Raw genomic sequence first — 25703 nt, forward strand, 5'->3', positions numbered from 1 at the left:
AAAGCGCCTGCGTTCTATTTTCACGTCTTGTAGCCTGCAGGTGCCCCCATAAGCTGGTCCAGGGGCTGGTCCTGCACTCTGCAGCTGTGTGAAAAACCTTTTTTTCTAGAAATAACAGACTGGACTTGTAGCTGCGTGGCTTGAACGTTTAAAGAACGTAGCAAACGGTCTGTCGAGGCTTCAATCAAGTTTTCACTTCAACTTCAACTTGTGATGAATGAACTGACTCCAGAAGAGGTAATACTCTAAGACAAAGCTTTTTATTGTTCAGAATTTTACCTGACTGTAGAATTATTAGAAACATTTATGTACTATGTGGTACTCATTGAAGATAAATGAAATAAAGAGGATAGCCAAATTGGCAAAATATTGGATATTGATATTGATATTATCTATGATGTTGACGAGTCAACACTAAATGGCTTAAACACATCAGAAAGGAGAACAAACTACCACAAAATGACCTACCTCCTTCCAGTTGAGACAAAAATGTGCACATCAGTTTTGACAGAGCAGAGTCTGTTTAATTAGGTATCACTTGATGAGATTCAGATTATGCGGACTCTGCTAATTTCTGGGCTCCGGCTTGTGGGGTCCAGCCAAGGTGGTCCAGCCCAGCTGTGGTGCTACATTGAAGTAAGAGGTGACAGTTTCTGTGACAATAATAAGTCAGCTTCCCTGGGACTGGATTTTATGTAATTATCCCTTTAACCATTTTAATTATTCATTTGTGCTGAGTTTCTATTATAATAGTGCTAATTCAGTAGGCGGAACTATGGTCAAGCGTACCCATTTTCTGGGACGCATTTTCGTTCCCATGTTTGGGAACGATAAACCCAAATATGGGAACGCCATGTAGGCATTATTTAAAACAAGAAAAAGAACCGTTAGATGACGTCCAAAAAATATAAAATGATCGTGAACCGCCTGATATTTGTCTCAATATTGTTGGGAAAGAGTTTGATATTGTAAGGCCCATCGTAGTTTCAAATCGTTCCCCTATTTCTAAAGCAGTCCATCATCCGGGCCGCGAGCCCAAATTTGGGAACGCTCTCGTACACTGGCGCTGCAAGCGTTCCTTATTATGGGAACGGCGTACCCAAAATTGGGAACGATTTCACCGACGCCTTTCAGGGGCTCTTTTCATTAACAAGCATCACGTCCAACGCCGCAAATTATTGTTAACGCAACAATCATCAGATGACCTTTCCGGCAAGACCGTCGCATGTTTCGCCCGGTCTTCTGCGCTTTTATTCCCGTCGATCTCGCAGCGGGCACGCCCCCCTCTGCAGGATTACGTAATTCACAACGCTCAGCGATGTTCAACAAGGTCTTCCATAACTATATCCACCGTCCGCGCTGAGGGTGGAGGCATGTCAAGCACCTGTCTGTTTATCACCGATAGTTGACGAGTACAAGGAAGTATCCAAAAATGGGAACGCTGAATATGTTACACCCTCAAAACACCTAGTCCCAATGAAAATCTAGTTTTTTCCTTTCTTGATGAGTGTAAGTGGCAAAAGGCCTGGTAGGATGGGCACGAGGAATTATCGAAATCAGCATAAAAATTATAAATAAGTCACACAGAGCGAGCTATATAAGAGAAATTCCCCCAAAACGATCACGCTTAGAAACACGGAAGACAAAAACCACGCTCATGACGCTCCTTATAAAACAACTCTAAACAGCTAGCATCCAAATAAAATATGTCTTTCCGGGATGATAAAATACAGCTGGATAATTTTCAACCGCTTAAACTGAGTTTACAACAGTAGCTCGGTAAATTCACTCACGTTCCACGCGGTCGTCCGCCCCGACACAAAAGTCAACAATATTACCTCGGGACCGTCCGCGTCTTCGCTTGCATTTGTCAGCATCTGGTGTCGATAGTATGAAAGTTCATAACCAGGCGAAAATTATTATACTTTACCTCAAACTAAAAAATGCTTCATTTTCCTTAAAATTGCATGTTAAATGTCGTATAACCCATATTTCCACCATTCTGCCATTTTCAAAAAATCATTAAAAATATCATTCCACGGTCAATTTCCTGGTTCCACGGTCAGATTAAAGATAACTTTATGGAGATTTAGTAGACACTTAAATCAGCGTGCACTTTTTTGAGACGTGATGCACTTTTGAGTTTTAGTGGGAGAACGGCCGAAAAATTGCCTTCCGTTCTCATAAATGGGAACGCCCGTTCCCATATTTGGGAACTCCGTTCCCAAAAATGGGAACGTTCCTATATTTGGGTACTCATGACCATAGTTCCGCCTACTGAATTAATTTTAAAGCTTAGAATAATGGACTGTCATTAACCTAGGTCTATTCTTACATCCCAATAAGATAAAATGAATACATGAAACCATGAAACCAGAAATGGATCAAGATAAAATGATCCATTTCATTTTATCTTGCATTGCATTGCAAGACAAAATCCAAGCTTTATTGTGTGTGGGCTCAGTTTGATCTATAATTTTAGCCTGGTTGTTGTAAGTTTCAGTGAACTTTGCCCCCTGGTAAGTGTGGCTAGCTACTTTTGCTGCCATACTTTGCAGTTTGTTCCCCAGCTACACTCCTGTGCAGCATATTAATAAACTAAGGCAACTGTTGGATTACTTGTAACAAAGCAAGTAACCAATAATATTTGAACTATTGCACCCATTTTATTGGTGCAGTTTTAGTTTGTTTTGACAAAACTGGACATAGGTAACATTGATTTTTAAGTGCAAACACATTTCAACCTGTTCAGCTATTTCACAGGAATCCACACAAGTTTGCATTAAGTGATTCTGACCTGTCAACATCAGAAAAACATACTCTGATTTTGATATTTTCAATTGGTGCCTGAGCAAGTTAGCTGTTGGTCAATCTTGCAAAACCATGCAAGCCTGAGTAGTTCATATGGTCTCCTTTGCATCATAGCTTTGCATTGGTCAGGTGCAAGACCATGGCAGGCAGATGAAAGATCATTTCAATAGGCAGATGTTCTCTGTTCCACTTGGTTTCCTAAGTTTCTATTTTCTAATTTTTTATTTTTAGAAGAGCATGAATGCCATCATGATCATATCAGTGCATATGAAATAAATGCATCAAACCTGTTGTCAAATCACCTGAGGTCATCATTGGTGACCTTAAGGTCTACATTCAACTTCACCATCTGTCCATCACCATGTACAATATTTTACTCAACACAGGTTAATGTAACAAGCATGATAGTGCCAAAATTATTGCTTTGCTATCACTTACTGGTAGAGCTTTCACTAAAAACTAAAAACTTGACATTCAAGACATTTGCCTGACTTCCTACATCATCTGCTGACCTGAGGTCTTGAAAGTATTGCCTTTATAAATTCCTAAAATAGTAACATTTCTTAGGTTTCTCACGAAGCTCTAATTGCTCAGTTAGGGGTTAGATGGGGCCTCTCGCAGGCTCGCCTTGTACCAAAGAAGGTTTACCCTCGCTGAACCTGTCGGTTGTTTTTTTTCCTATCGGTCGAGAGGATGGGGACCAAGCACGACATTCGGCGCCATTTCGGCTGTAATTAACCCTCGCCCCAAGGCTATGTAACCCCTCGCCCGTATTGGTGTTTTGCCACCCGCGAACATATGGGGGGGGGAAGGGGCGTTGAACCCCCTGACGTTCGGCCCCTGATCGAGCTAGAGCTTTGCGGAAAAAAACGATCGTGCTGCCCGTGACGAAAGGAAGCCGATGATACCCAAGTTTGAGGTCAGAGGTCTTCGGTTGACCTTTCAGGTCAAGTCGATGAACCAAAAGTCGGAAAAATCGGGACCTGTAAGAACTTCGTAAAGCGAGGTTGTGATGTTTTTCGGGTTGCTGATCATGAATTTCATGTTAGCTTTGATCACAGTTGTTGGCTTTATGCATTTAGGCCAGGTCGGGTCAGGTCAGGTCAGGTCAATCAGTAGGCGTCCTTCCGGGTATTTATAGTACTGTCATCCGTCACTAACAGCTTCGTAGCATGTTACGAAGGCTCCAAAACTTCTTCGTAAATGTTCAAATAGCTGCTAAATTCGAAATCAGCTAAAAAAAAACTAGTCTAGAAACATGTGTAACTCGAAAAGTGAAACCAGGTCATCAAAGGTCAGTGACCTGGCCTTAACTTCTTGTGACCTTGACACCCACCATAATGCATGGGACCAACAGCATTTCTGATGTTTGAACGTATAAAACCACAAAAAAGACTGCAAACGCGCGGATAATGTGAGTCGACATACGCTGAATCGCGATTCCGGCCAAAGACGTTGTCGAGAAATAACTCACAGGTCAAAGGTCATTTGGGTCAGGGTCATGAAATTTTCAGGGTATGTGTAAAATTGATAAACTCGAGGGTACTGAAAGTTTCGTCGCATTCGGTCGCTTTTTGCGCGATTTATTCGCGAAAAACCGAGCGTAGGTTCGTTCGACCCCCCCCCCCCCTATAAGAGCGAGACTTAAGTTACAGCTTCGCGGAGAAGCCAGCGTGTTTACCGTTACGCATCGCAGCGACTGGTATCCTTTTTGAAAGTCTGAGGTCATTCGGTGACCACTGAGGTCAGTAGACGCCTTCAATGTTGTGCTCCGATGTTTGGTCAATAACATTTCGGAAAAGCGTTGCAGAGCGACGATTTACACCATCGCATAATAACACGGAAGAAAAATGATAGACGAGCGCGTTTCGGCTAAATCGCCGTCATCAGCGTCTAAAAGGAGAACAAGAGGCACACTTGTTGTGTGCCTTTTGTTGTGAGTTTGGCACACTTGTTGTGTGCCTTTTGTTGTGAGTGTGCCTCTTGTTCTCCTTTTAGACGCTGATGACGGCGATTTAGCCGAAGCGCGTTCGTCTATCATTTTTGTTCCGTGTTAGTATAGGTACTTGCCTCAACTGAAATTACACCGTCGCTGATCGCGTCTGTCTGGTCAAGCCGTGGCGAATTAATATGCGTTTGTGATAGGGAATAGTTAAGCTCGACGTTTACTTCAAATCAAGGTTAGTTTGAACCCACTCACAGACCAGATTTACAACGTCAAAATCTCTGGCCGCGGTTGTCTGAAGCCAAAGTCGCCCACGAGTTTTGCCAGTTACGCGAAAAAACGCTTATGTGAAGAGCCATATCAGCCAGCCTAGTGATTTCCTCACTTCAGTGTTTTGTTTTTTGCGTGGCTTATGAACTTGCGGGCGACTTCTAGGAATAAAAATAACCGCAATCGGCAATGCCTATCGAAATCGACCGCGGTCTGTCCCATTCACTGACTGACTGGATGCGGCTGCTCCCACCAACCGCAGGCCATTCCCGTTAGTCTAATGTCGAGCGCCTGACCTGCTCGAACCCCGGGCTCTCACCACCGGGAGTCCAATGCTCTACCAACTGAGCTACGGGACATGCCTAGTGCCTACTGCTTTGTGAATCTACCTACCTGTGGTTGATTATGTCTATTTGGGATGTTCTTCTTGATGGGCTAGGGCGCTAGCCGTCAGGCTCAAGCGTCCGACGTTTAATATTTGTGTATAACACAGTTTGTCCTTTGTGCCGTCAGATGCGGCGGCGGCGGCTGGCGCGTCTGGCGCCGTCCGCGCCGCCCGCTGCTGCAGCCGGTGAGAGTGTCCCCGACCCACCGGCCGGGACCGACCCAGAGACCGGTCAGGTGCCAGGTGAGGTCACGGACAGGTCAGCTGGGGGACGGTGCAGGTGGATGGTGGAGAAACCACTGCATTGAGCATTTGACTATCATGTGAGCATGTGACTTGGCGTGCCCAACATGATTTAACCCTAGAACGCCTAGGGGGGGGGGGGGTTGTATCAACCCCCCCCCCTGAGGTTTTTTCGAAGTGCACGCTAAACGGCTTGTCGTAGCGGGCTGAAATTTTCAATACCCTCTGGGGCAACCTTTGCGCATCTTTTGCCGAAAAAAATTGATCGGGTCATGTCAGGTTACGGAGTTATGACGTCATAAGACGTACAGCCTCCGGCCGGATTTTCACAAACTGAGTGCCAACGCCCGAGGTTTCCTGCCGGTGGTACGGACATCGGTTGATGGATCGTGATGAAACTTCCCATGCATGTTGGGGCAAGTATTGGCTATTATATGGTATAAGAAATTTGACCGGGTCAGGTCAGGTCACGGAGCTATGACGTCACAAGAGGAACAGCGTCCGGTACTATTTTTGAAAAGCGCCCGAACCGCTATTTTGCTAATTCTTGTCACCTCAATGGGAATATGCAGCAATATTAGCTTCTATAGGGAGCAAATGGACCTCCCAAATCCAAAAATACAATCAGATTTCAAAAATTTAAATTTTGATTTTTCGAATTTCTGCCGCCGACTGTGACCTTGCCGACTTCCGGCGCTCCCAACGCGCCATTTTTAGAGCTAGGGAAACGAAATACATACCAAACGATAGAGAATTGATCAAGGAACACGATAGTGAAGGTTTCAAGTCGATATCTCCCACCGTTTTGCCGCAATCGCCGCCGAAAGTTGAAAAAAGTCTATTTTTCCGAAAATTTGACCTTTGACCGGTCAAAAGTAGGTCAAATGTTGACCTAGGACCAAAAAATATACCACCAATCGCGAGATCTCGTTGAGAGCAATCCGTTGGTTTTTTCCGCTAAGCTCTACGACCTTCCGTTTCGAAACGCCGGGGGGGGGGTCGTAACAACCCCCCCCCCCTGGTCGTTCGTGTTATGAGAAATGGCCTGGTCGTGCGAGGGTTAACATCTGTATTAATCATGCATGGACGGCTGTCTATTTGAATGTGAAATGAATAATTTGTTTTCTGGTGGAAATTGTCTCATCTTGCAATATTCCGTGTAAAATTCGGCTTTCTTCCATTCGGCTAGAGTGGTGGATCTTCTTGAGAAGTGGTAAACCTCTCAGCTTCTCTGTGTAGATCACTCGCCCTTCACCACTCCCCCCTCTTGTCGACAGGGAGCTCAGCCCCCGCTGCGCCGGGGGTGAGCAGCGGATCTTCCTCTCAGCTCACTCATCTCTCTCCCTCCACAGCGAGCTCTGCCCCCGCTGCACCGGAGGTGGGTGGTGTCTCCCAGATGGAGCTAGACGCCGCTCCGCCGACGGTGGCTCCCGTGTCGGCGGACACGCTGATCGTGGGACCGCAGAAGGGCCGTGCCGGTGGCCCTCTGACCGGGCTCGAGGAGCTGCCCGCCGCCCTGGACCCCATGGAGACCGACCAGCTGGAAGAGAGTGCCACCAAACGGCTCCGGGTCAGTCGGGCGGGCAGGCAAACAGACAGTCTGTCATGAGTTAGTGATGAGGTCAGTCAGTTGTGCCCGTAGACGGCTGTTCTGACGGTACAGTTGCACCGGGAACGGGAGCATGGTGTCGTTTAATTTAGCTCGTTATTGTTTTTGCTGTTATTTTTTTTCTCATCACATTTGGTTTTGCCATTGTTGTTCACTTGTTCAGTGTTCCTCCAGGCTCCATCTGCAGTTATGATCAGTTGAATATCAGTCTCGTGTGGCATTTGAAATTATTTGTTTATTTGTTCATTCATTCATTCATTCATTCATTCATTCATTCATTCATTCATTCATTCATTCATTCATTCATTCATTCATTCATTCATTCTTGCATTCATTCATTCATTCATTCATTCATTCATTCATTCATTCATTCATTCATTCATTCATTCATTGGTGCATCCATTCATGCGCCCATTTTTTCTTCCATTCATTCATTCATTCATTCATTCATTCATTCATTCATTCATTCATTCATTTCATTCATTGATGTTATTTATCCATTTAATGACAGTGATTCCCTTAACCCTATTCCTGGCGGGCTCCGCCGGGACAAGAAACTGGCGGGGGGGGGGGCGATTCAGCCCCCCCCCCCTTCAGATCTCAAAAACTACACATCGCAGCGACAAACGGTAAACGGCATCGGATACGCACGGTCAAGATCTACAATTTTTACTCAGGTCATTTTCAGGTCAGGTCAAAGATGACGTCACAGGGGTCGAAAAAGTCAAAATGGCGGCGCTAGATATGGAGCGAGTTTTTCTCGAATAACTTTCGAATTAGTCAAGATAGGAACAAACTAAGGGCATCATCGTGATCCTCTCGTCAATCCGCATCGAATGATATATATGTTGACCTCGAAAGGTCAAGGTCAAAGGTTGACCTCAGGTCACGTGACCTCGAGGTCATCATGTATATCATTCGATGCGTCTTGACGAGATGAACACAATGAGACCATCCACGCGTCTGTATCTTGTTCCTGTACGGAGTTATTGGCCAAAAACCTTTGGTGACCTTTGATGACGTCACATGACTTCACAGCTGCCCAACAGCAAAACAGACCTCAAGGTAGTGAAGGTTGATCGTATATGAAGTCATGTATGGTATATGGGGCCATTCCGACCCGTTTTAGTGGTAAAAACAGGGAGTTGATTTTTCCCCCATTGACTTATAATGGGGAGGTCGCGAAACTGACCTGACCTTAGGTCACCGATATCAAAATTCCGAGATATACAAATTGCACATACTGGTACCCTAACTAAAGCCTGAAGAGAAGAAATTGATCGGTCAAAAACTCTAGCTCTGGCGTGATTGCAAACTTTTCTGAGGTAGGGTCACCAAACCGCCTCTGGTGACCTGACCTGAGGTCAGATCAACTAAAAAATTTCAGACATGTTGCGTAGAAGCCTTTTAGGAAAAGTCAGAAAATTTGAGCTTCCTAGCTCAACGCGTTTGGGAGAAATAACCAAAAAACCTCAGGGGGGGGGGCTCCTGAGGCCCCCCCCCCCCCGCCAGGAATAGGGTTAAAGGTCTTGGTGTTGTCAACTAGAAGTAAATGCTTTCATTATGAGCTAGAAGGTGACCCTAGTCTTCTGATCCCATGTGTGACCGTTATCCCGCCCTTTATGACTCTGTTTATCTGTCTCGTCAGCCGTCGGAGCCCTCACCGCACCAGCCGGCCTCGGACCCGGTCCTTCCGACGCTGTGCCGTGTACTGTGTGTGGCGCCGGCGGACGGGCCGCGGCCGGACGGAGCCCCTCACCAGGTGACTGTGCCGGCCGACCAGCTGACTGTCGGCAGTACGGAGGACTGGGTGGACCAGGTGAGACTAAGCTGGTGTGTCTGCAGTTTTTTTAAAGACTGGGTTGGGGCTGGGGATTGGGTATACACAGGGAAGGTGGTGTCTGCTTTCTAGCTAGGACGACCGAGCTATCAGATTCACCTTATAAACTGGGGAGCGATGCATTTCTAGCTCTACTTTATGGCTAATCGTAAAATACGCTGCATCCTAGCTCTATTTAGTATTTACCTTCCTACTTCGTGTTGTCAAATGTCTACCGTATTTCCCGGTGGAACCGTGATATCTGTAATTTTCCGCGGCTGGCAATGTGTATTGCTACTTTGCGTATAGGTGTATTGTCACTGTGTGCTGACGGTACGAGTGACGGTCTTCCTGTTGTTTCCAGGTACTAATGGAGGTTCTGGTGGACATCAGCATGGCGTCAGCGCCGCTCCCCTCCCCCGTACCGGACCAGAAGCGTCCCGACTACATCCCGACTCCCCCCGCTGCTGCGTCACCGTCCTCGTCGGGATCAGCGGCAAAGACGGCTGACACCTCTACCGGGGATAGGCCGGAGCAGGGAGCCGCGGCGGAAACCCAGTCTAGTGTACAGTTCAGCCTGCTGCTCTACCTCACCGAGTGTGTGGCCAGAGGAGAGGAGGAGATTCGGCGAGCCCCCAGAGTGAGTACTGAGGAATATCCTTTTCACTTTTTTGTTTTGTGCCGACCTGCGGTTTTTTCCTCTGTCCAGGGTTGAGCCTTTGTTTAGGGGTAATTGGTAATATTAGGGGCAACTGGTTAGTGTATTTGGGCTTATGTATGGACAATTTTGTCTGCAATGGACAAAGCACAGCCTGAATCTGAAAATTTCTGTGTTTGTTTCTCGCCATTGACCTTAAACAAGCATGTGTTTCTGCGTTGCACCTGACCGCTGCACCCCGTCTGCAGTGTGCCCGGTGTTCACTGTCCCGCTGCTCTCACTCGTCTGACCTGACTGACGCTCGTGCCACCTTCTGCCCCCTCCTCAGCGCTGCGGCGAGCCGCCTCTCAGCACTGCCCTCGCTGCAGTGCGCGCTCAGGCGGTGCGCTGCGCGGCGCTGGTGCTGCGCGGCCGACTGACGAGCCACCTGGCGGCGGCGCCGGCAGGCAGCTGGCCGCCACTACTGCGCGCTGCCCTGGAACCGGGCCTGCTGCCGGCCGGGTTCCTGCCGGAGCTGGTACAGGAGCTGCTGATCCAGGGAGAGGACGCGCTGCGGCAGGTGAGAGACACGCTGGGAAAGGCCATACCGTGATGGAGAGGCGTGCCTTGGACCGTGGAGAATATACAGCTGTGTATCGGCTAGAATTTACATATCAGACACCGTTTTTAATCTAACATATTTCAGAATTCTTTGACCTTTTTGTGAAGCCCCATCTTCGCTTTGGAGTTATTGAATAACGGAAAAGTTCTAAAACATAAATAGCACTGCACAATACGAAAGACACCGACGAACTTTGTGCCCTCCCCGTTGTTGCTCTTTTGCCGGCGGCTTTCGGTACTAACAGTACACGCTGCCGCCGGTAGGTGGTGCTGCCGGTGCTGCGGCGGCTGCACCGGATGGCTCGCACGGCCTCCATGTCAGAGCCGGACCATGGCCGACCGCTGCAGATTCTGGCCGAGCTCTGTGAGGTGCGCGCCGGCGGACGGCGGCCCGTCTGTGACCTGATCGTCACGCTGGTAAGGGCCGCGCTCTAGGAGTGATTTTTGCGGCTGTTATGGTGGTGTGAGCCGCCCCTGGGGTTGGATTTCGATGATGATGATTTGGTGTTTTAGGGCGCACCAGCAGGGGTTGGATTTTCATCTGGGGCTAGCAGGGCTGGACTGCTATGTTACACTCCCTGATGAAAATGGTCTCAGGACTGGTACCTCAGAGTTGACGGAATGAGCGTTGGTTTAGGCGGTACTTACAGAAACTAGTCACTGGTGTTATGTTCGTGATTCACGGTTCGAGTGAGAGAGAGCTTAAGAGAAACGCGATTTATTTACTGCCGGTGCGAATGGGCCGAGAGAGTCCTCCAAAACTAAACAAGTATGGCCAGCGCCACGCCTAGTCGCCCGCGCCAGTCATGCCGCTTGGCGCGCACGATCAGCTGAGCGTCGGCAGGGGCGCTCCCAGGCACACAGAGGTGGGGCCGCAGAGGCGGTCCAAGTACACACCCCCTATACCCGAACACAACATCCCCCCTCGAGACAACAGTCGTCAAAAACACACAAAAACACAACAATGCACGACGTTGTCTCACAGTCACTCCGCATACGAGGTCGCACCCCATTGAACTCGGAGCCGACCAGGAGCGCGGCGCTGCCGTCGAGAACGACGCGGGAGAGCGGCGGCGGCCGTCTCCACCTGGGGTGACCGCACCGGCGACGAGCGGCACACGGCCGGCGCACTAGCGGCGGGTCGGACCGCCCTCTCGGCGGCGACCGCGGTGCGCGCTGGCGGCGGCGGCGGCGGCGGCGGCTGAGGCGCACCCGCAGCGGGCGGGCGCGGGGCGGACGGAGCCACAGGCGGGGTGGGTTCCGTCAGAAGCGGCCGGTATGGGCGCAGGTAGCGGCGGTTACGCCACAGGACCTTGCCACTGGCCGTCTTGACGAGGTACGTGCGCCGCTGACCGACGCCCACGATCACTCCGATCCGGTTCCATCGGCCGGTGGCGGGGTCTTGAAGGTCGACCCGACTGCCGATCTTGAGCGGTGACAGCCGGCGCGTGCTCTTGTTGTAGCACCTGACGGCCTGCTCCTGGAGCTCGGCAGCCTTTTCCTCGCAGACATCGGCCGCCCGCTGCCACTCAGGAGCGAAGGCGCGGTGGTGCGTGGGAACACCAGAGCGAAGCGGGTGACCAAACAGCACCTGTGCCGGCGACCGCCCGTCTGCTCGGGGCGTGTTACGGAGTTCGAGCAGACTTCGGTCCAGTTGGTCCTGGTCGAGCCGGCCCGATGAGGACGCAGCCAGCACCAGCTTCTTCGCTGTCTTCACGCAGGCCTCCGCGTGCCCGTTAGCGCGCGGGTAGTGCGGTGACGACATCTCATGTCGTACGTCCCAGCGCTGGAGGAACCGGCGGAGCGTGCCTGATGCAAACTGGGGTCCGCCGTCTGACCGGAACACGGTCGGGACGCCCGTCTGCGAGAACATCAGTCGGAGCTGCCGCGTCAGATGGTCTGCCGAGGCCGTGCGGGGACACACTGTGACATACGGCCACCCGGACAGCCGGTCCACGTACACCAGGTACGTGTGTCCTCCAGCGGAGAAGTAGTCGGCCGAGACCGACTCGAAGACGCGTGTCGGTGCGCCGTCCTCCTGCCACATCGGCTCCCGGGCGTGGCTGGGCAGGCGCTGACGGCACTGAGCGCAGGCGGCGACAGTGTCAGCAATCTGCTTGTCGATGCCCGGCCAGTACACACTGAGCCGAGCACGGCGCTTGGTCCTATCAACGCCCTGGTGTGACTCGTGGAGTTTCTCCAGCACACCGCGTCGGAGGGCGGACGGGATGACCAGTCGAGCGCCGTAGACCACCAGTCCGTCGTCGATGGCCAGCTGATGGCGCACGCCCCAGTACGCTCGTACTGCAGGGGGCGTCTCGTGCCGGTTCTCTGGGAATCCGGCCAGGATCAGCTCGCTGAGAGTCTGGTACTCGGTGTCGCGCTCCGCGGCGGCGCGGACTCTCTCCAGTGTGGAGTCGACCAGCGGAGCCAGCTGGGCGCCCTCCTCCGATCGGGTGGAGGCCTGCAGCGCGGCAATGACGCTGGCGTGCAGCGGGTCGTCCTCGGTGTCCACCGCTCCGTCGTCATCAGCGGCGGGGTCGCTGGTGGGCGCTCGCGAGAGCGCGTCTGGGATCACGTGACTCGATCCCTTCTGCCAGCTGGTGGTGAAGCTGTAGGCCAACAACTTCTCTCTCATCCGCTGCAGACGCGGGTTGTCGATCGAGTTGAGCTGCTTGTAGTTTAGGATGGTCACCAGCGGTCGGTGGTCGACCACCAGGTCGAAGTGGGGCATGCCAGCCAGGTAGACATGGCACTTCTTGCAGGCCCAGAGTACAGCAGCCAGCTCCAGCTCGATTACAGCATATCGGCTCTCGGTATCGGTCAGGAACCGTGAACCATACTGGACCACACGCCAGTCCTCGCCGTGCCTCTGGAGCAGTGCAAAACCCAGTCCTCGGGTTTTAGCAGCGTCCGTCTGTAGCACGGTCGGCAGCTGGGGGTCGAAGAATGCCATCACCGGCGGTGACGACAGCACAATCTTGGTGTGCAGAAACGCTGCCTCGTGCTGCTCAGTCCAGCGCCAGACCCGGCGCGACTTGAGGAGGTCTCTGAAGGCCTGAGTCGAGTCAGCCAGCTCCGGTGTGAGGCCGCTCAGCTGATTTACCAGACCCATGAAGGACCGCAGGTCGGTGACGTTCTCCGGTCTCGGGAAATCAGCGATGGCGCGCGCCTTTTCATTGTCGGTGGTGTAGCCGGCCGGGGTGATCTTGTAGCCGCAGAATTTGACCTCATTCTGGGCGAACTTGAACTTCAGCGGGTTCAGCGTGATTCCTCGGTCGTCACAGCGCCGGAGGATGTCGATCACCTGCTGCAGGTGCTGCCGGTACGTCTGTGCCACGGCCAGGATGTCGTCGACAATCTTGACACAGTTTGGGATGTCGCCGAGCGCGGCATCGCCGCGCCGGTTGTACTCGTCTCCAGACGCACTGCATCCCATCGGACAGCGGACGAACTTGAACCTGCCCCACGGCGTGATGAAGCAGGTGAGGTCCTGACTTGACTCAGCGAGCGGCACCTGGAAGTAGCCCATCTTGGCGTCCAGAGTCGACATCCACCGGTGCCCGGCGGGCAGACTCGTCACGGCATCGTGAGGAGACCGGCAGGGGTACGTGGGTCGATTCACGTACCGGTTGAGTCCCGTCAGGTCCACGCAGAGTCGAAACCCGGACGGGTTCTTCGGCACGCACGAAATGGGATGGCACCATTCCGTCGGGTAGTCCACAGGGACGATGACGCCGCGGTCCAGCAGGTCGTCCAGCTGCGCCTTTACCTCGGCACGCCAGGCGAAGGGGATCGGTCTCGCAGCGGTGACCGACGTCGGACACGCGTCGGGCCGGAGTTCGATCGTCATCAGACCGCCGTCCATGACTCGAAGAGTCGAATCTTGCCCGAACACACGCGGGAAACACTCCACCAGAGCGGCTGCATGAGCTGCACGGACCGCCTCCGGTGGGTCTGAGTCGCTGTCCCAGGCCGGCAGCGGACCGCTGAGGCCGGCGGCCGGCCCGGGTCCATCGGCCGGCGGCGCCGGCGCGCCCGTCTCGGTCCCGGTGGCCGGACAGGGCCTGTCACGCGGCTCCTCATACGGGGCCGAGCGGCCGCTGGCGCTACGAGCGGAGCCGGCAGCGGCCGGCGGTGCAGACGGTGTGACGTCATTAGAGGGTGTGACGTCACCAGCGGATGTGACGTCAACAGAGACCGTGACGTCATCAGCAGGGCGCGGTGCGTCCTCGACGGACCGGATCTGTGCCGGAAAATCCCTCGGCAGAATCCCCAGCGCCACACAGTCGAACCAGCTGAGTAGCAGGCCAGTCAGCTCCCTGATGACGAACACGGCAGCGGTGGTCGATCGGTCGCCCAGCTCCAGAGTAGCCCGGAACGACCCGACACAGGTGAGCGGCTGTTTCCCTACTGCTGAAAATGGCTGGCCGATGCAGGGCTCCAACTGCGCTGGTTCCACGCAGATGGAAGACAGGCTGTCTTCGCCGATGACTGTCGCCTCGGCGCCGGAGTCGGCCCGGGCCGGCACGGTGAACACACCAGCCGGCGTAGACAGTCGGACAGTCACAGTGGGAGTCGGCCGCGTCGAGATGCCGTTCACGTAGACGTCTCTGATGACACGGCAGATGCGCGGCTCTGACGGCTGCCCCACCGCGGGCCGCGCGCGCTCCGGTGCTGCGCGCTCGGCGGGGGCAGCGGCGCTCTCGCGCGCCACCTGGGCGCACACCACTGCAAAGTGGCCGCGCTGGCCACACGAGTTGCAGATGGCGCTAGTAGCGCGGCACGCCGCCGGGTCTGCGTGGGCGGCCCGCCCGCAGCGGCAGCAGCGCGCGCCGGCCGCGCCCGCGGAGCGCCCGCCAGGTTGGGCCGCGGGGCGCGCCTGGGGGCGGCGCACGCCGGCCGTACCCGCGGAACGCCCGCCGGGTTGGGCCGCGGGGCGCGCATCGCGCAACCTTGAACGGCGGTATGCCGACAGACGGCTCACTGACGCCGTCGGTGAGCGGAGGTCGGAGCAGGTAGCCCGGGCGTTCTCTGACGCACGGCAGATGTCCACCGTCTTCTTGAGGTCCAGCCCCGGATCCTCCAACAGACGCTTCACCGTCTCCTCGTCCCGCAGGCCACACACAATCTTGTCACGCAGGCGTGAGTCGTAACAGTGTGTGCAAAAGTCGCAAAATGCCGCGAGCTCCTTCACTTCGCACAGAAACTCCTCAAAATTCTCGCCCTGCTCCTGGACACGGGCGTAGAACGCACGGCGGTCGACCAGGACACTGCGCTGCTTACGGAGATGACTCTCCATGGCGTCTACCACCGCGGAGAGGGGAGAGTCGTCCGCTATCGTCAGTCCATAGCGCAGCACCCGGTGCCAATCTTCGTCGAGAAGACTGAGAAGGGCAGCTCTCTGGGCAGTGACGGGCAGCGCGGACGCGCCGGTCAGAAGCATGTACCCGTCCAGCTTCTCCCTCCATACAGCGAAGTCGCGCAGGGATGTGGAGGACGACAGATGAGGCGCCGGCGTTGCAGCAGCAGGCAGGCGCACGGGCGGGGCGGCAGCCGACGTCCGGGCGGCTGTCGCCGCCGAGGCATCGTCGGCAGCGACGGTAGCGGGTGGCTGTCGGTCGGCGACCAGTCGCTCCACCATCTGAGTGAGCCGCTCCTCGCGCTGCGCTGAGTCTCGCTCCCGCTGCGCCGACAGCTCCGCCTGCTGCAGGAGCAGCTGCGTCAGTTTCTCAATGTCACTCATCGTCACAGATCACGGCGCGCTATACACTAATTACTGATACACTGATACACCGATCACTGCGCGCACGCACGGAACCATCTACTGACCGCGCCATGTTATGTTCGTGATTCACGGTTCGAGTGAGAGAGAGCTTAAGAGAAACGCGATTTATTTACTGCCGGTGCGAATGGGCCGAGAGAGTCCTCCAAAACTAAACAAGTATGGCCAGCGCCACGCCTAGTCGCCCGCGCCAGTCATGCCGCTTGGCGCGCACGATCAGCTGAGCGTCGGCAGGGGCGCTCCCAGGCACACAGAGGTGGGGCCGCAGAGGCGGTCCAAGTACACACCCCCTATACCCGAACACAACAACTGGGGTAAATACTGAGCCTGGTATGTCGTCGAAGATGGGCTGTGTAGATGCTGGATACTTTGACACACACGTCCGCTGACCTCCCGTCCCTGTTTCTCCGCCGCTCCAGCCGGAGTGGCTGCCGGTGCCCCTATCAGCGGCGCCCGGCCGGGAGGTGGCCGCCCTGGCCTTCCTCGGACCGTTCCTGCGCTACTCTGTGCTCTCAGAGGACGACTGTAAGGTCATCAAGAAGTCTCACGCGGGCGCCACCAACCCGGAGGCAGTACGGATGCTGCACCGCACACTGCAGCAGCAGCTGGAGATTGTCAGGGTGAGGAATGTGTTGGGGAGCGAATGGCGGGGGTGGGGTTGTGGGAATGGAAGGGAGCTAAGCCTGGCTGATGCGGTGGTGTGGCTTGTTGTGGCGTTGAAATTTGACAGAAATGTCACATGCTTCTTAAAATTGTCTATTACCATATATAAATGACTCGAACACCGATATAGGATGAGGAATTGCATGTTTAAGACATCAAAGTCGCATTTAAACGAAGAACCTCTGCAGCTTGCGCGCATTTGAATCTTGACCTTTAAACAAACACTTCTTGCTACCAGCTGATATTCTACCAACCATTTTACCATATTCACCCCCACCTTGCCCACCCTACCCCTTCTGTCACCCACTCACAGACGCACCAATTCAACATCCTCCACGCTCTGCTGGTAAACTCTGGCTCCCGGGAGGCCACTCTGACGCTCCTGGCGGGCCTGCTAACGGCCAACGAGCGCCGGGGCCAGCTGCACGCTGATGACAGGCTGGTGGCCGGCGACGGACTCATGCTCAACCTGGTCACCGTGCTCATGAAACTGGCCAGCAGGGTGAGTAATTGTTCAGCAGGGAAGGTCTTGGTCTGCAGGGGGAGTGGCAGTCAGCGTTGCCACAGGTTGCCGGGGTGGGATGTCGGCTGTGGGGGTCGGCAGGGTGAGGGGGATGATTTGGTGGATGTTTAGGGTCATTACACACAGTCAGAAATAAGCTGGCCAGTGAGCGTTGGCTTTGAAATGAGTTCGCTCGTATGTTCAGGTTATTCCCATTTGAATATTTGAGCCTGACTTGCAAGCTACTGAATGATACGATCCACTGCATTGTCCCTTACGTTGTTTTTGTCAGTTAATGTGAACGTTGTCTCATGCTTATTTTGTGTTTTGTTGCAGGTAAAACTGGACAAGGTAGACGTGTGTTTCACATTCCATCCCAAGTTTAGGTTTAATATTGATGGCGAGACTCGAGTGAAAATGACGTCACAGGAGGCTCAAGAATGGAAGGAAAAGATGGGTAAGTCAGTAATTGCCAGCACAAAACGCACTACATATACATACATATCGTGTCATTTGGTGCAATGTGATCCCTCATGACGCTATGGGTTATCGTCTTGTATGGGTTATCGTGTTGTACTGTGTTCGTTTTTGTGCAATGTATATTTATTTCTAGGGCTGTCATGCTTGCTGGTGTTTGTGTTTGTGTTTGTGTTTGTGTTTGTGACACCCCCGCTACTTCTCCCGCCAGTGTCGGGTCCTGCTCCGGGGGTGGCCTGGATTGACCCCACCTTCCACACCGAGTGCTGGTACCTGACACTGCACTGTCATCACCTGTCGATTCTGCCGGCCACGCGCAAATACCAGCACCGACTGAGGGCCATCCGAGACTACCAGAGACTGGTGAGTAAGTGGACGGTGCTGGACACGGCAGCGCACCATGCACCGACTCGGGGTACGCGAAATGACTTCGGTTAGTGTGAACCCTGTAGTAAATTAGTGTTGTGAACAGTTTGCTGTTTCGAGGTACCGCTGAAATGGTTTTCGTGTAGCGTGGCGACACATCGTCTTGAATACCAATTACCAATGGATAATGTCGTGGAGATTGTGTCGCCAAACGTCTGGTTTCAGTTCATGCTGGTAGTCTTCCTTTTTATTTATATCAACAGCTAGTGAGGCAAAATCCTAACTCATTGTATTATGTTTCAGATTGACGACCTGAAGAGCTCAGAGGCGCAGTGGAAGGACACTCCGCACGCGGCCAGAAACAAACAAATGCTGGCCAAGTGGAAAAACCTCCACAAGGTAAAACCGTATTTGACGTCTTTGTTAGCATGGTGGCCCAATCAGCTGGCTAACCTGAGTGCTTCTAACTGGATGCTTTTCAATACCCACTTACTTGAGCCTTCTTTCGAATGGTACTCGCGTCTAAGGCAGAAGTCATGTTTAGCTCTCTGAGCCAGGGATGCGGATTGCGGAGCCGTGGAAATTTCAGACGGCTCCGGCTCCGACTCCGGCTCCGGATAAAAAATCGGCTCCGGCTCCGGGTGAAATGTCAGGGCGGCTCCGGCTCCGGCTCCGGCTCCTACTCAGTACATCCCCTATGCGATTAATTAAATACGGGTGGAAGAAAAGGCGATGGGATTGGTACACGTTGCTTCTGAATTTGCATAACAAGGCTATTTTTGAATACCACATGTTTTACTGCCTTGTACTGTCAACCCGAACCAGAGGCCAGTTTTACCAACAGAAAAATAGCCGCCTGCCGGAATTTTTTGCCTAGAGACCGCTTCACATACGCGACGCGATGGGCACGTAACAGGATATGGCTTTGCCGTTTACGCTCAGTATGTGAAGCGGTCTCTAGGCAAAAAATTCCGGCAGGCGGCTATTTTTCTGTTGGTAAAACTGGCCTAATGTCAATAATTTTTTTTCCTCTTCAAAAAAGGAGCCGGAGTCGCCCTTTTTTGACGGCTCCGGCTCCAGGCTTTATTGTTTCACGGCTCCGGCTCCGGGCAAAATGAGCCGGCTCCAACGGATCCGGCTCCGCACCCCTTCTCAAACCGCTGACAGTCCCTCAATAGCGATCAGTTATGCCTAACTTTACTACTGTGTTAGCTTGCCTTTAGGCCAGTCTCTAAGCCCTAAGCCGTTGTCTTACCGTGACCACATCTCCGTGTTTTGTCTCCACCAGCGTCTGAGCGAGGCGGCTCTATCCGCGGACGCCGCTCTTCTGGACCCGGTGCTGCTGCAGCGCAGTATGTTGTTCTACTCCCACACGTGTCAGCTGCAGCTGCGACAGATGGGCGCACAGAACGGACAGCTACCGTCCCACGTACCCGACACGTTCCGCGCGCAGCTCGAGTGGTACATCGAGGACATCGCTGAGCTGCTGCTCTTCACACTGCAGTGAGTGACGCTAGACGTGGTAACTGTAGCTGCTGTATGGGATGTGTAGAGAGATGGAGGGCTGTGGAGCATAGGCGGCGGAAAGGGGAGGGCACCGGGGCACCGTGCCCCCCTTTGATTTTGGCATTTTAACATTAGCCCTATGGGCGTTGCATGGAAAGAATGGGACCAAAAGTCGGCAGTGCTTAATTGAAGGTGTTCCGCCGCTACTGCTGTGGAGGGGTAACTGGTGAGACGATATGAGTTTGTGACTGGTGCAGACTGTCCTTTTAATCATCAGTTTGTGGTGGTGAGGGATGAGAGCAATGTGCGACATTGGCGATTCATTCCCACGTGCAAGGAAATCGGGATAGGTATTCCAACTGACTTACAGGGATCGAGCAAGTAGCTCCCTTTATCCTCTCCGTTTTCAATGCATACCGAAATGTCGTCTGCATTAGGATGTGGCATGAAGCGTTTACGGCAGACTTCTCACAATAGCTGCCAACACTCCCCGGGCCGCCGAGTTTATGCCATCACTTTCTTACAGCAAGAGACTGTCCACGGCTCCATCGGCCACCGGCAAACTCTGACCACCAGCCCCCGAGTCTGACCGCTCCCCCGTCCCTTCCCTCACCCCCAGACACCGTCCGGCGCTGGTGCGGGACAACCTGGACGACGCCATGCTGGTGTGGCTGCTGGTGCTCTGCTGCTCGCCCTCCTTCTTCAACAACCCCTACCTGGTGGCCAAGCTGGTCGAGGTGCTGTACGTTCTCAATCCTTCCGTCCAGGAAGGCATGGAGGATGTGTTCCACAGAATCATGGCCCATCCGCTCTCTGGGCCCCTGTCGGTCAGTCTGATGAAGTTCTACACAGATGTGGAGTCGACGGGATCGGCCAACGAGTTCTACGATAAGTTCACCATCCGATACCACATCAGCATCGTGTTGAAGACCATGTGGGACTCGCCGCGGCACCGGCAGCTCATGATCGCAGAGTCCAAGTGAGTAGACGAGCGGTGAGAAATTGTAAACAGCAATTTGTTCTTGTGTGAGGGCGACGATTGGCGGTATTATAAAATTTTGATGGAATAAGGGTGAAGCTGAATGCGAGATAATTAGTTGATGTTTCTGAGTGCTGATGGGAATTTATAGAGCTTGCTAGTTGCTAGCAGCCTGAATGTAGAGCACAATGACTAGTCACCAGGTGTGTGCAGTTTATCTGTTACAATTGTTTCGCATTTCATTTGTGTTTTATCGAACGTTGATTGTCACACTGCGATTGTTTTCGTTCTCAGCACGGGTAAGCAGTTCGTCGTGTTCATCAACATCCTGATGAACGACACGACGTTCCTGCTGGACGAGTCTCTGGAGAGTTTGAAGCGGATCCACGACCTGCAGACGGAGGCCGAGGATACCCAGCGATGGCAGGCGCTCAGCCGGGAGGAGCAGCAGAGCCGCACCCGGCAGCTGCACTCGGACGAGTCGCAGTGCAGGTGAGCGGGGGTGACAGGGGTGGGGGTCTCATAGATTACGGGTGACGGGTCTGAACTAACGGAAAGGGAGGTTGGAGCGTACAGATCAGGTAGCGGCACGAGCAGAGGGTACGGAATATATGTATGGCCCCATGGGTGGCCATACATATATGTAACTGCTTCCCAATGTATGACCGTTACTTCCACCGTTCTCGTGTGCCCCCCTCCCCATGTTGCGACTGACGGCTGATGTGTGACTGACAGTCTGGGCCGGTACACGGTCGAGATGCTCCACTACCTGTCATTGTGTAACTTCTGACTGTGTGACAGAACGTACCTGACGCTGGGTTGGTACACGGTCGAGATGTTCCACTACCTGTGTAACTTCTGACTGTGTGACAGGACGTACCTGACGCTGGGCCGGTACACGGTCAAGATGTTCCACTACCTGTCTGTGTAACTCCTGACTGTGTGACAGGACGTACCTGACGCTGGGCCGGTACACGGTCAAGATGTTCCACTACCTGTCTGTGTAACTCCTGACTGTGTGACAGGACGTACCTGACGCTGGGCCGGTACACGGTCAAGATGTTCCACTACCTGTCTGTGTAACTCCTGACTGTGTGACAGGACGTACCTGACGCTGGGCCGGTACACGGTCGAGATGCTCCACTACCTGTCAGTGTAACTACTGACTGTGTGACAGGACGTACCTGACGCTGGGTTGGTACACGGTCGAGATGTTCCACTACCTGTGTAACTTCTGACTGTGTGACAGGACGTACCTGACGCTGGGCCGGTACACGGTCGAGATGTTCCACTACCTCACCATGGAGATCAAGGAGCCGTTCCTGCGACCCGAGCTGGCAGACCGGCTGGCCGCCATGCTCAACTTCAACCTACAGCAGCTCTGCGGACCAAAGTGTGAGAAGGGTTGGCTTCACAGTGAGGGGTGTAATTTTTTGTTTGATTTCCGTTAGATTTGGCCTAACAAGGTAGACGTCCCTGAAAAAACACAAGGGTCCTAAATTGATTTTCGTTACTCGAAAAGGATAAATACAGAAAATTCGCGTATCATCCTCCTTTGGTGGTAACCATGCTGGGCCCAAGTAGCCATTCTTCACGCTCTCTTCTTTTCCTCCGTTCTTTTTCCTTTAAACGGGAACCTAAACCGGATCACCAGCGTCTTCAACTGTGCATCTATAAAAGCAGTCACCCGTCCAGACCTTCAACTTTACGTGACATGTCCGATCCTCCTGTCATGTTTTCAGGCAGCAACCTGAAGGTGAAGAACCCGGAGAAGTACGGCTGGGAGCCGCGCCGGCTGCTGGACCAGCTGACCGACATCTACCTCCACCTGGACAGGCCCGAGCTGGCCGCGGCCATCGCTAACGACGAGGTACGTGGAGTCTACGCGTGCCGCGGTGTCTGGACACTGAGGGGTTCCAGCTAGGGTTCCAGCCAAAACCGCGCGCCCTGTTAGTTAGCAAGCCGAGTTAAGATAAAATATGTGATATAGTTGGCACGTTTCGACTTCTTTTACAGCAATGCTAAGTAATTGATGTTTGGTGAGTTTTTCGTTCTTTCAAAGTAATGCTTCTTTTTTTGGGGCTGCTGGCGTTGCACTTGAATTTGATTATCACACCCGTTAACAGTGGGCACTGGGCACGATGATCGGCGCAGATCGGGCGCCCCTAAAACCAATGACATCAAACAATGACAGCAGCGTGGCGTATCTTGTGATCGCGAACACTGTCCATCCCCGTATAATGTTCAGCATAGTCACTGTAGCGCATCATGTGACCAGTTGTCCCCTAGCCTTTGACCTTCGCTCGCCTTCCGTGCGTCCTGCAGCGCTCTCTGCGACCGGAGCTGTTTCGTGACGCCGTCAGTCGACTGGAACGGAACGTCATCAAACCGCAGCCCAAGATCAACGCCTTCTGGGCGCTGGCCGAGAGGAGCCTGGAGATCCGCGCCAAGAACGCCCAGAAGGCAGTGGAGTTCAGCGACGCGCCCGAGGAGTTCAAAGGTGGGTGGGAGGGCGGAGAGGGGCGGGGTGGGCGCGCAGAGGATTGAGAGAATTAGAGGGTGAGGTGGGTCGGATGGTTGGGATGAAATGAGGTGCGATAAGATTAAATGGGATGGAATGAAATGGAATAGGAGTGGCTCAAATTAGAATGCAACCCATGGTTAGTAAATTTTAAGTTTCTGCGCTTTATCGGCAATAGTTAAGACGACACTCTTCATCGTTCTAATTTGGGACAAGTTGAATGATTCGTCTCGACTTGATAAATGTGACAATTTAGGATACTGTGATGTATTTCTAACATATTTGGATGGTTTTGTAGTTAGACTTCTTTGGTGAGCTGCTTTTTCACTCCGACCATCCGCATATGTTTACCATCTAACTGACGGATTCCTCCGTCCGTCCCTCCTCAGACCCTCTGATGGACACGCTGATGGAGGACCCGGTGGTGCTGCCCTCCGGTAAGGTGATGGACCGGCCGGTCATCACCCGACACCTGCTCAACTCATCCACCGACCCGTTCAACCGACAGCCGCTCACTGAGGATATGCTCGTTGATGGTGAGTTTTCCGCGTGGACTGGGTGGTACTGGGATGTGCTGTACACCGGGGGGGGAGCTTATTACAGGGAGGGAGGGAATTGCCAAGGGAGGGGAGTGGAAGCTGTGACCGGACGCAGATACCTGCAGCGGGAACGGAGGGTTACTTATGTTGTACTCTTGTAATAGTTCGGTAGACCCCGACTGGTGGCGTAAAAAATGTGAAGTATTTTCGATATTAGGGCCTGATAATGATGGATATTTTTTTTATTGGCATCGTATTTCTTGTGGGAAGCCCAGCTGTGAGTGGTGGAACAGCCCCACGCCTTGTTATAACACCTCTCAGAATTGACCAGGACTTTTTGCAGACAGCCCAGTGTTTGCTGACGAATCGTTTCCGGTTTCGTGCCTTGACGGAAGCCTCGTGCAACCTGCCGTGCCAGACTGAATTCATTTTCTGTGCGGTGTATTAACAATTGGAACGGGCTTCCAGCAGAAATTGTACATTCGCCCTCAGTCAACGTCTTTAAGAACAGGCTGGATGCACACTGGGAGTCGATCTGGTACTCCACTCCTGTAACAGACTGAGTACTAAGTGAAGTTATGGAAATCGGCGAGAACGGGCCCTACAGGACATCGTGCCTCTTGCCCCGATAACACGAAGATGAAGATGAAGATGAAGACTTTAAATCACAGTGCATTGTCGCAACGCTGCATCACATTTCATTGTGTATCATGTTTGTTCCTTTTCATCAGTAAGTGGTCTGTTGTTTCGTTACAGCCACCGAGCTGAAGCACAGAATCCAGGAGTGGAAGAAAGCCAAGCTGGCGGAGATCAAGTGAACTCCTCAGAATCTCCCGTCCGGCCACCCACCCAACAAAGGTGTGTGCAGTCTCTCAGCCTCCATCGGCCTGGCTTTCTCACTCATCTCACGGGAAAACTCACGGCACTCGCACCTGCCAAGATGTGATGAACGCAGTCAGGTCGGTGGTGCAGTGTTCCACTCAGTAGCAAAGCTTTATCAGCACGCTGTTATTCCGAGTGGTTGTGATGGCCACGCGGCGGGCACGTAGCTTTTTACCTCGTCATAACGTATCACATTGCACATAATACGCACATCCCATTGTTGGGGTGTCTTTTCCTCGTATTGACTGGGGACGCGGCAGACCCGAGGACGGCTGCGGAGCATCCCCTAGCGCTGTGATCGGTTGGTGAGCTCTGATCATCAGCTGTGAACTCTGGGGGTCGGTAGTGAGCCAAGGACGTCTGGTGAGCTATGAGCGTCTGCAGTGAGCTAAGGTCTGGTGAGCTAAAGACGGATCAGTGAACAATGGGCGTCGGCAGTGAGCTAAAAACGTCGGCAGTGAGCTACGCTCTCTGCAGGCGTCACAAGTGAGATAGGCGCCTGCATTGAGCTCCGATAAGCACGTCACGGACGTCTTGTCAAATTATGTGCACCTGCAATGGGCTCCACGCATCTCCCAGCGCTGTGATGATCATACGGACGCTTGGTGGGACGGGTGCAGTGGCGACAACCACCGGCTATGGAGTCCCAGCCGGTCTTTGTAAACTCAATGCGGATCTCTGGGTGTTAACGCTGTCTGGGGACGTGGCAGTGTCGCTGTTCTCGCGGCCAGCAGGTCGCGGGGACAGACTGGCGGCGCGGCGGGGTGGCATGGCAGGTTTGTATAGACATTCGGCTCTCGACAGTTCAAGTTGGACACTGGATTGCCGGCCCGTCCAACATGTGTGTTAGCTGTGACCCGCGGAAACTGTGTAATCATCCCGGCTCGCTACCAGGATGGGCAGGCGCACCACCGGCGTCGACCTGGCTCTAAATATGTGTGTGGGGTGACCTCCGATATATAATTTATGGGTGTATCGTCGGTCGGCCGGTCCAGAGCTGTGCGCGGCCCACATATCGAGTTACCGACGCGAGCGCGAGTGTTGATTGTACAGAATCCGTTTGTATACTACCTGTCATGACACCACTGGTGAATATGTTATAATATACTTATGTATGAAATATCATGGAGTCGTTATGTGATG

General features: G+C 53.2%; 2 protein-coding genes across 2 annotated transcripts; one reads left to right on the forward strand and one right to left on the reverse strand.

Annotated features, from left to right (window-relative positions):
- The first annotated feature begins 9 nt into the window (after nt 1–9).
- Nucleotides 10–25685, forward strand: LOC122384228 (ubiquitin conjugation factor E4 B-like). The gene is made up of 20 exons (XM_043371372.1): nt 10–237; nt 5540–5654; nt 7007–7224; nt 8912–9082; nt 9447–9722; nt 10069–10299; nt 10605–10757; nt 16545–16745; nt 17102–17290; nt 17627–17747; nt 17979–18130; nt 18437–18532; nt 19422–19636; nt 20259–20618; nt 20913–21110; nt 21868–22013; nt 22361–22488; nt 22944–23118; nt 23529–23675; nt 24435–25685. Exons 1-20 carry the CDS (start codon nt 214–216, stop codon nt 24494–24496), a joined length of 3378 nt encoding a protein of 1125 aa, XP_043227307.1. The 5' UTR covers nt 10–213; the 3' UTR covers nt 24497–25685.
- Nucleotides 11180–16426, reverse strand: LOC122384230. Its single transcript, XM_043371376.1, has 2 exons — nt 15303–16426; nt 11180–11254 (listed from the first exon to the last, which is right to left on the reverse strand). The coding sequence occupies exons 1-2, from the start codon at nt 16084–16086 to the stop codon at nt 11241–11243; spliced, it is 798 nt and encodes a 265-aa protein (XP_043227311.1). The 5' UTR covers nt 16087–16426; the 3' UTR covers nt 11180–11240.
- Nucleotides 25686–25703: the final 18 nt, after the last annotated feature.

The sequence above is a fragment of the Amphibalanus amphitrite genome, unplaced genomic scaffold (assembly GCF_019059575.1).
Source record: "Amphibalanus amphitrite isolate SeventyFive unplaced genomic scaffold, NRLGWU_Aamphi_draft 000184F_arrow, whole genome shotgun sequence".
In the NCBI taxonomy this organism is placed as follows: domain Eukaryota; kingdom Metazoa; phylum Arthropoda; class Thecostraca; order Balanomorpha; family Balanidae; genus Amphibalanus; species Amphibalanus amphitrite.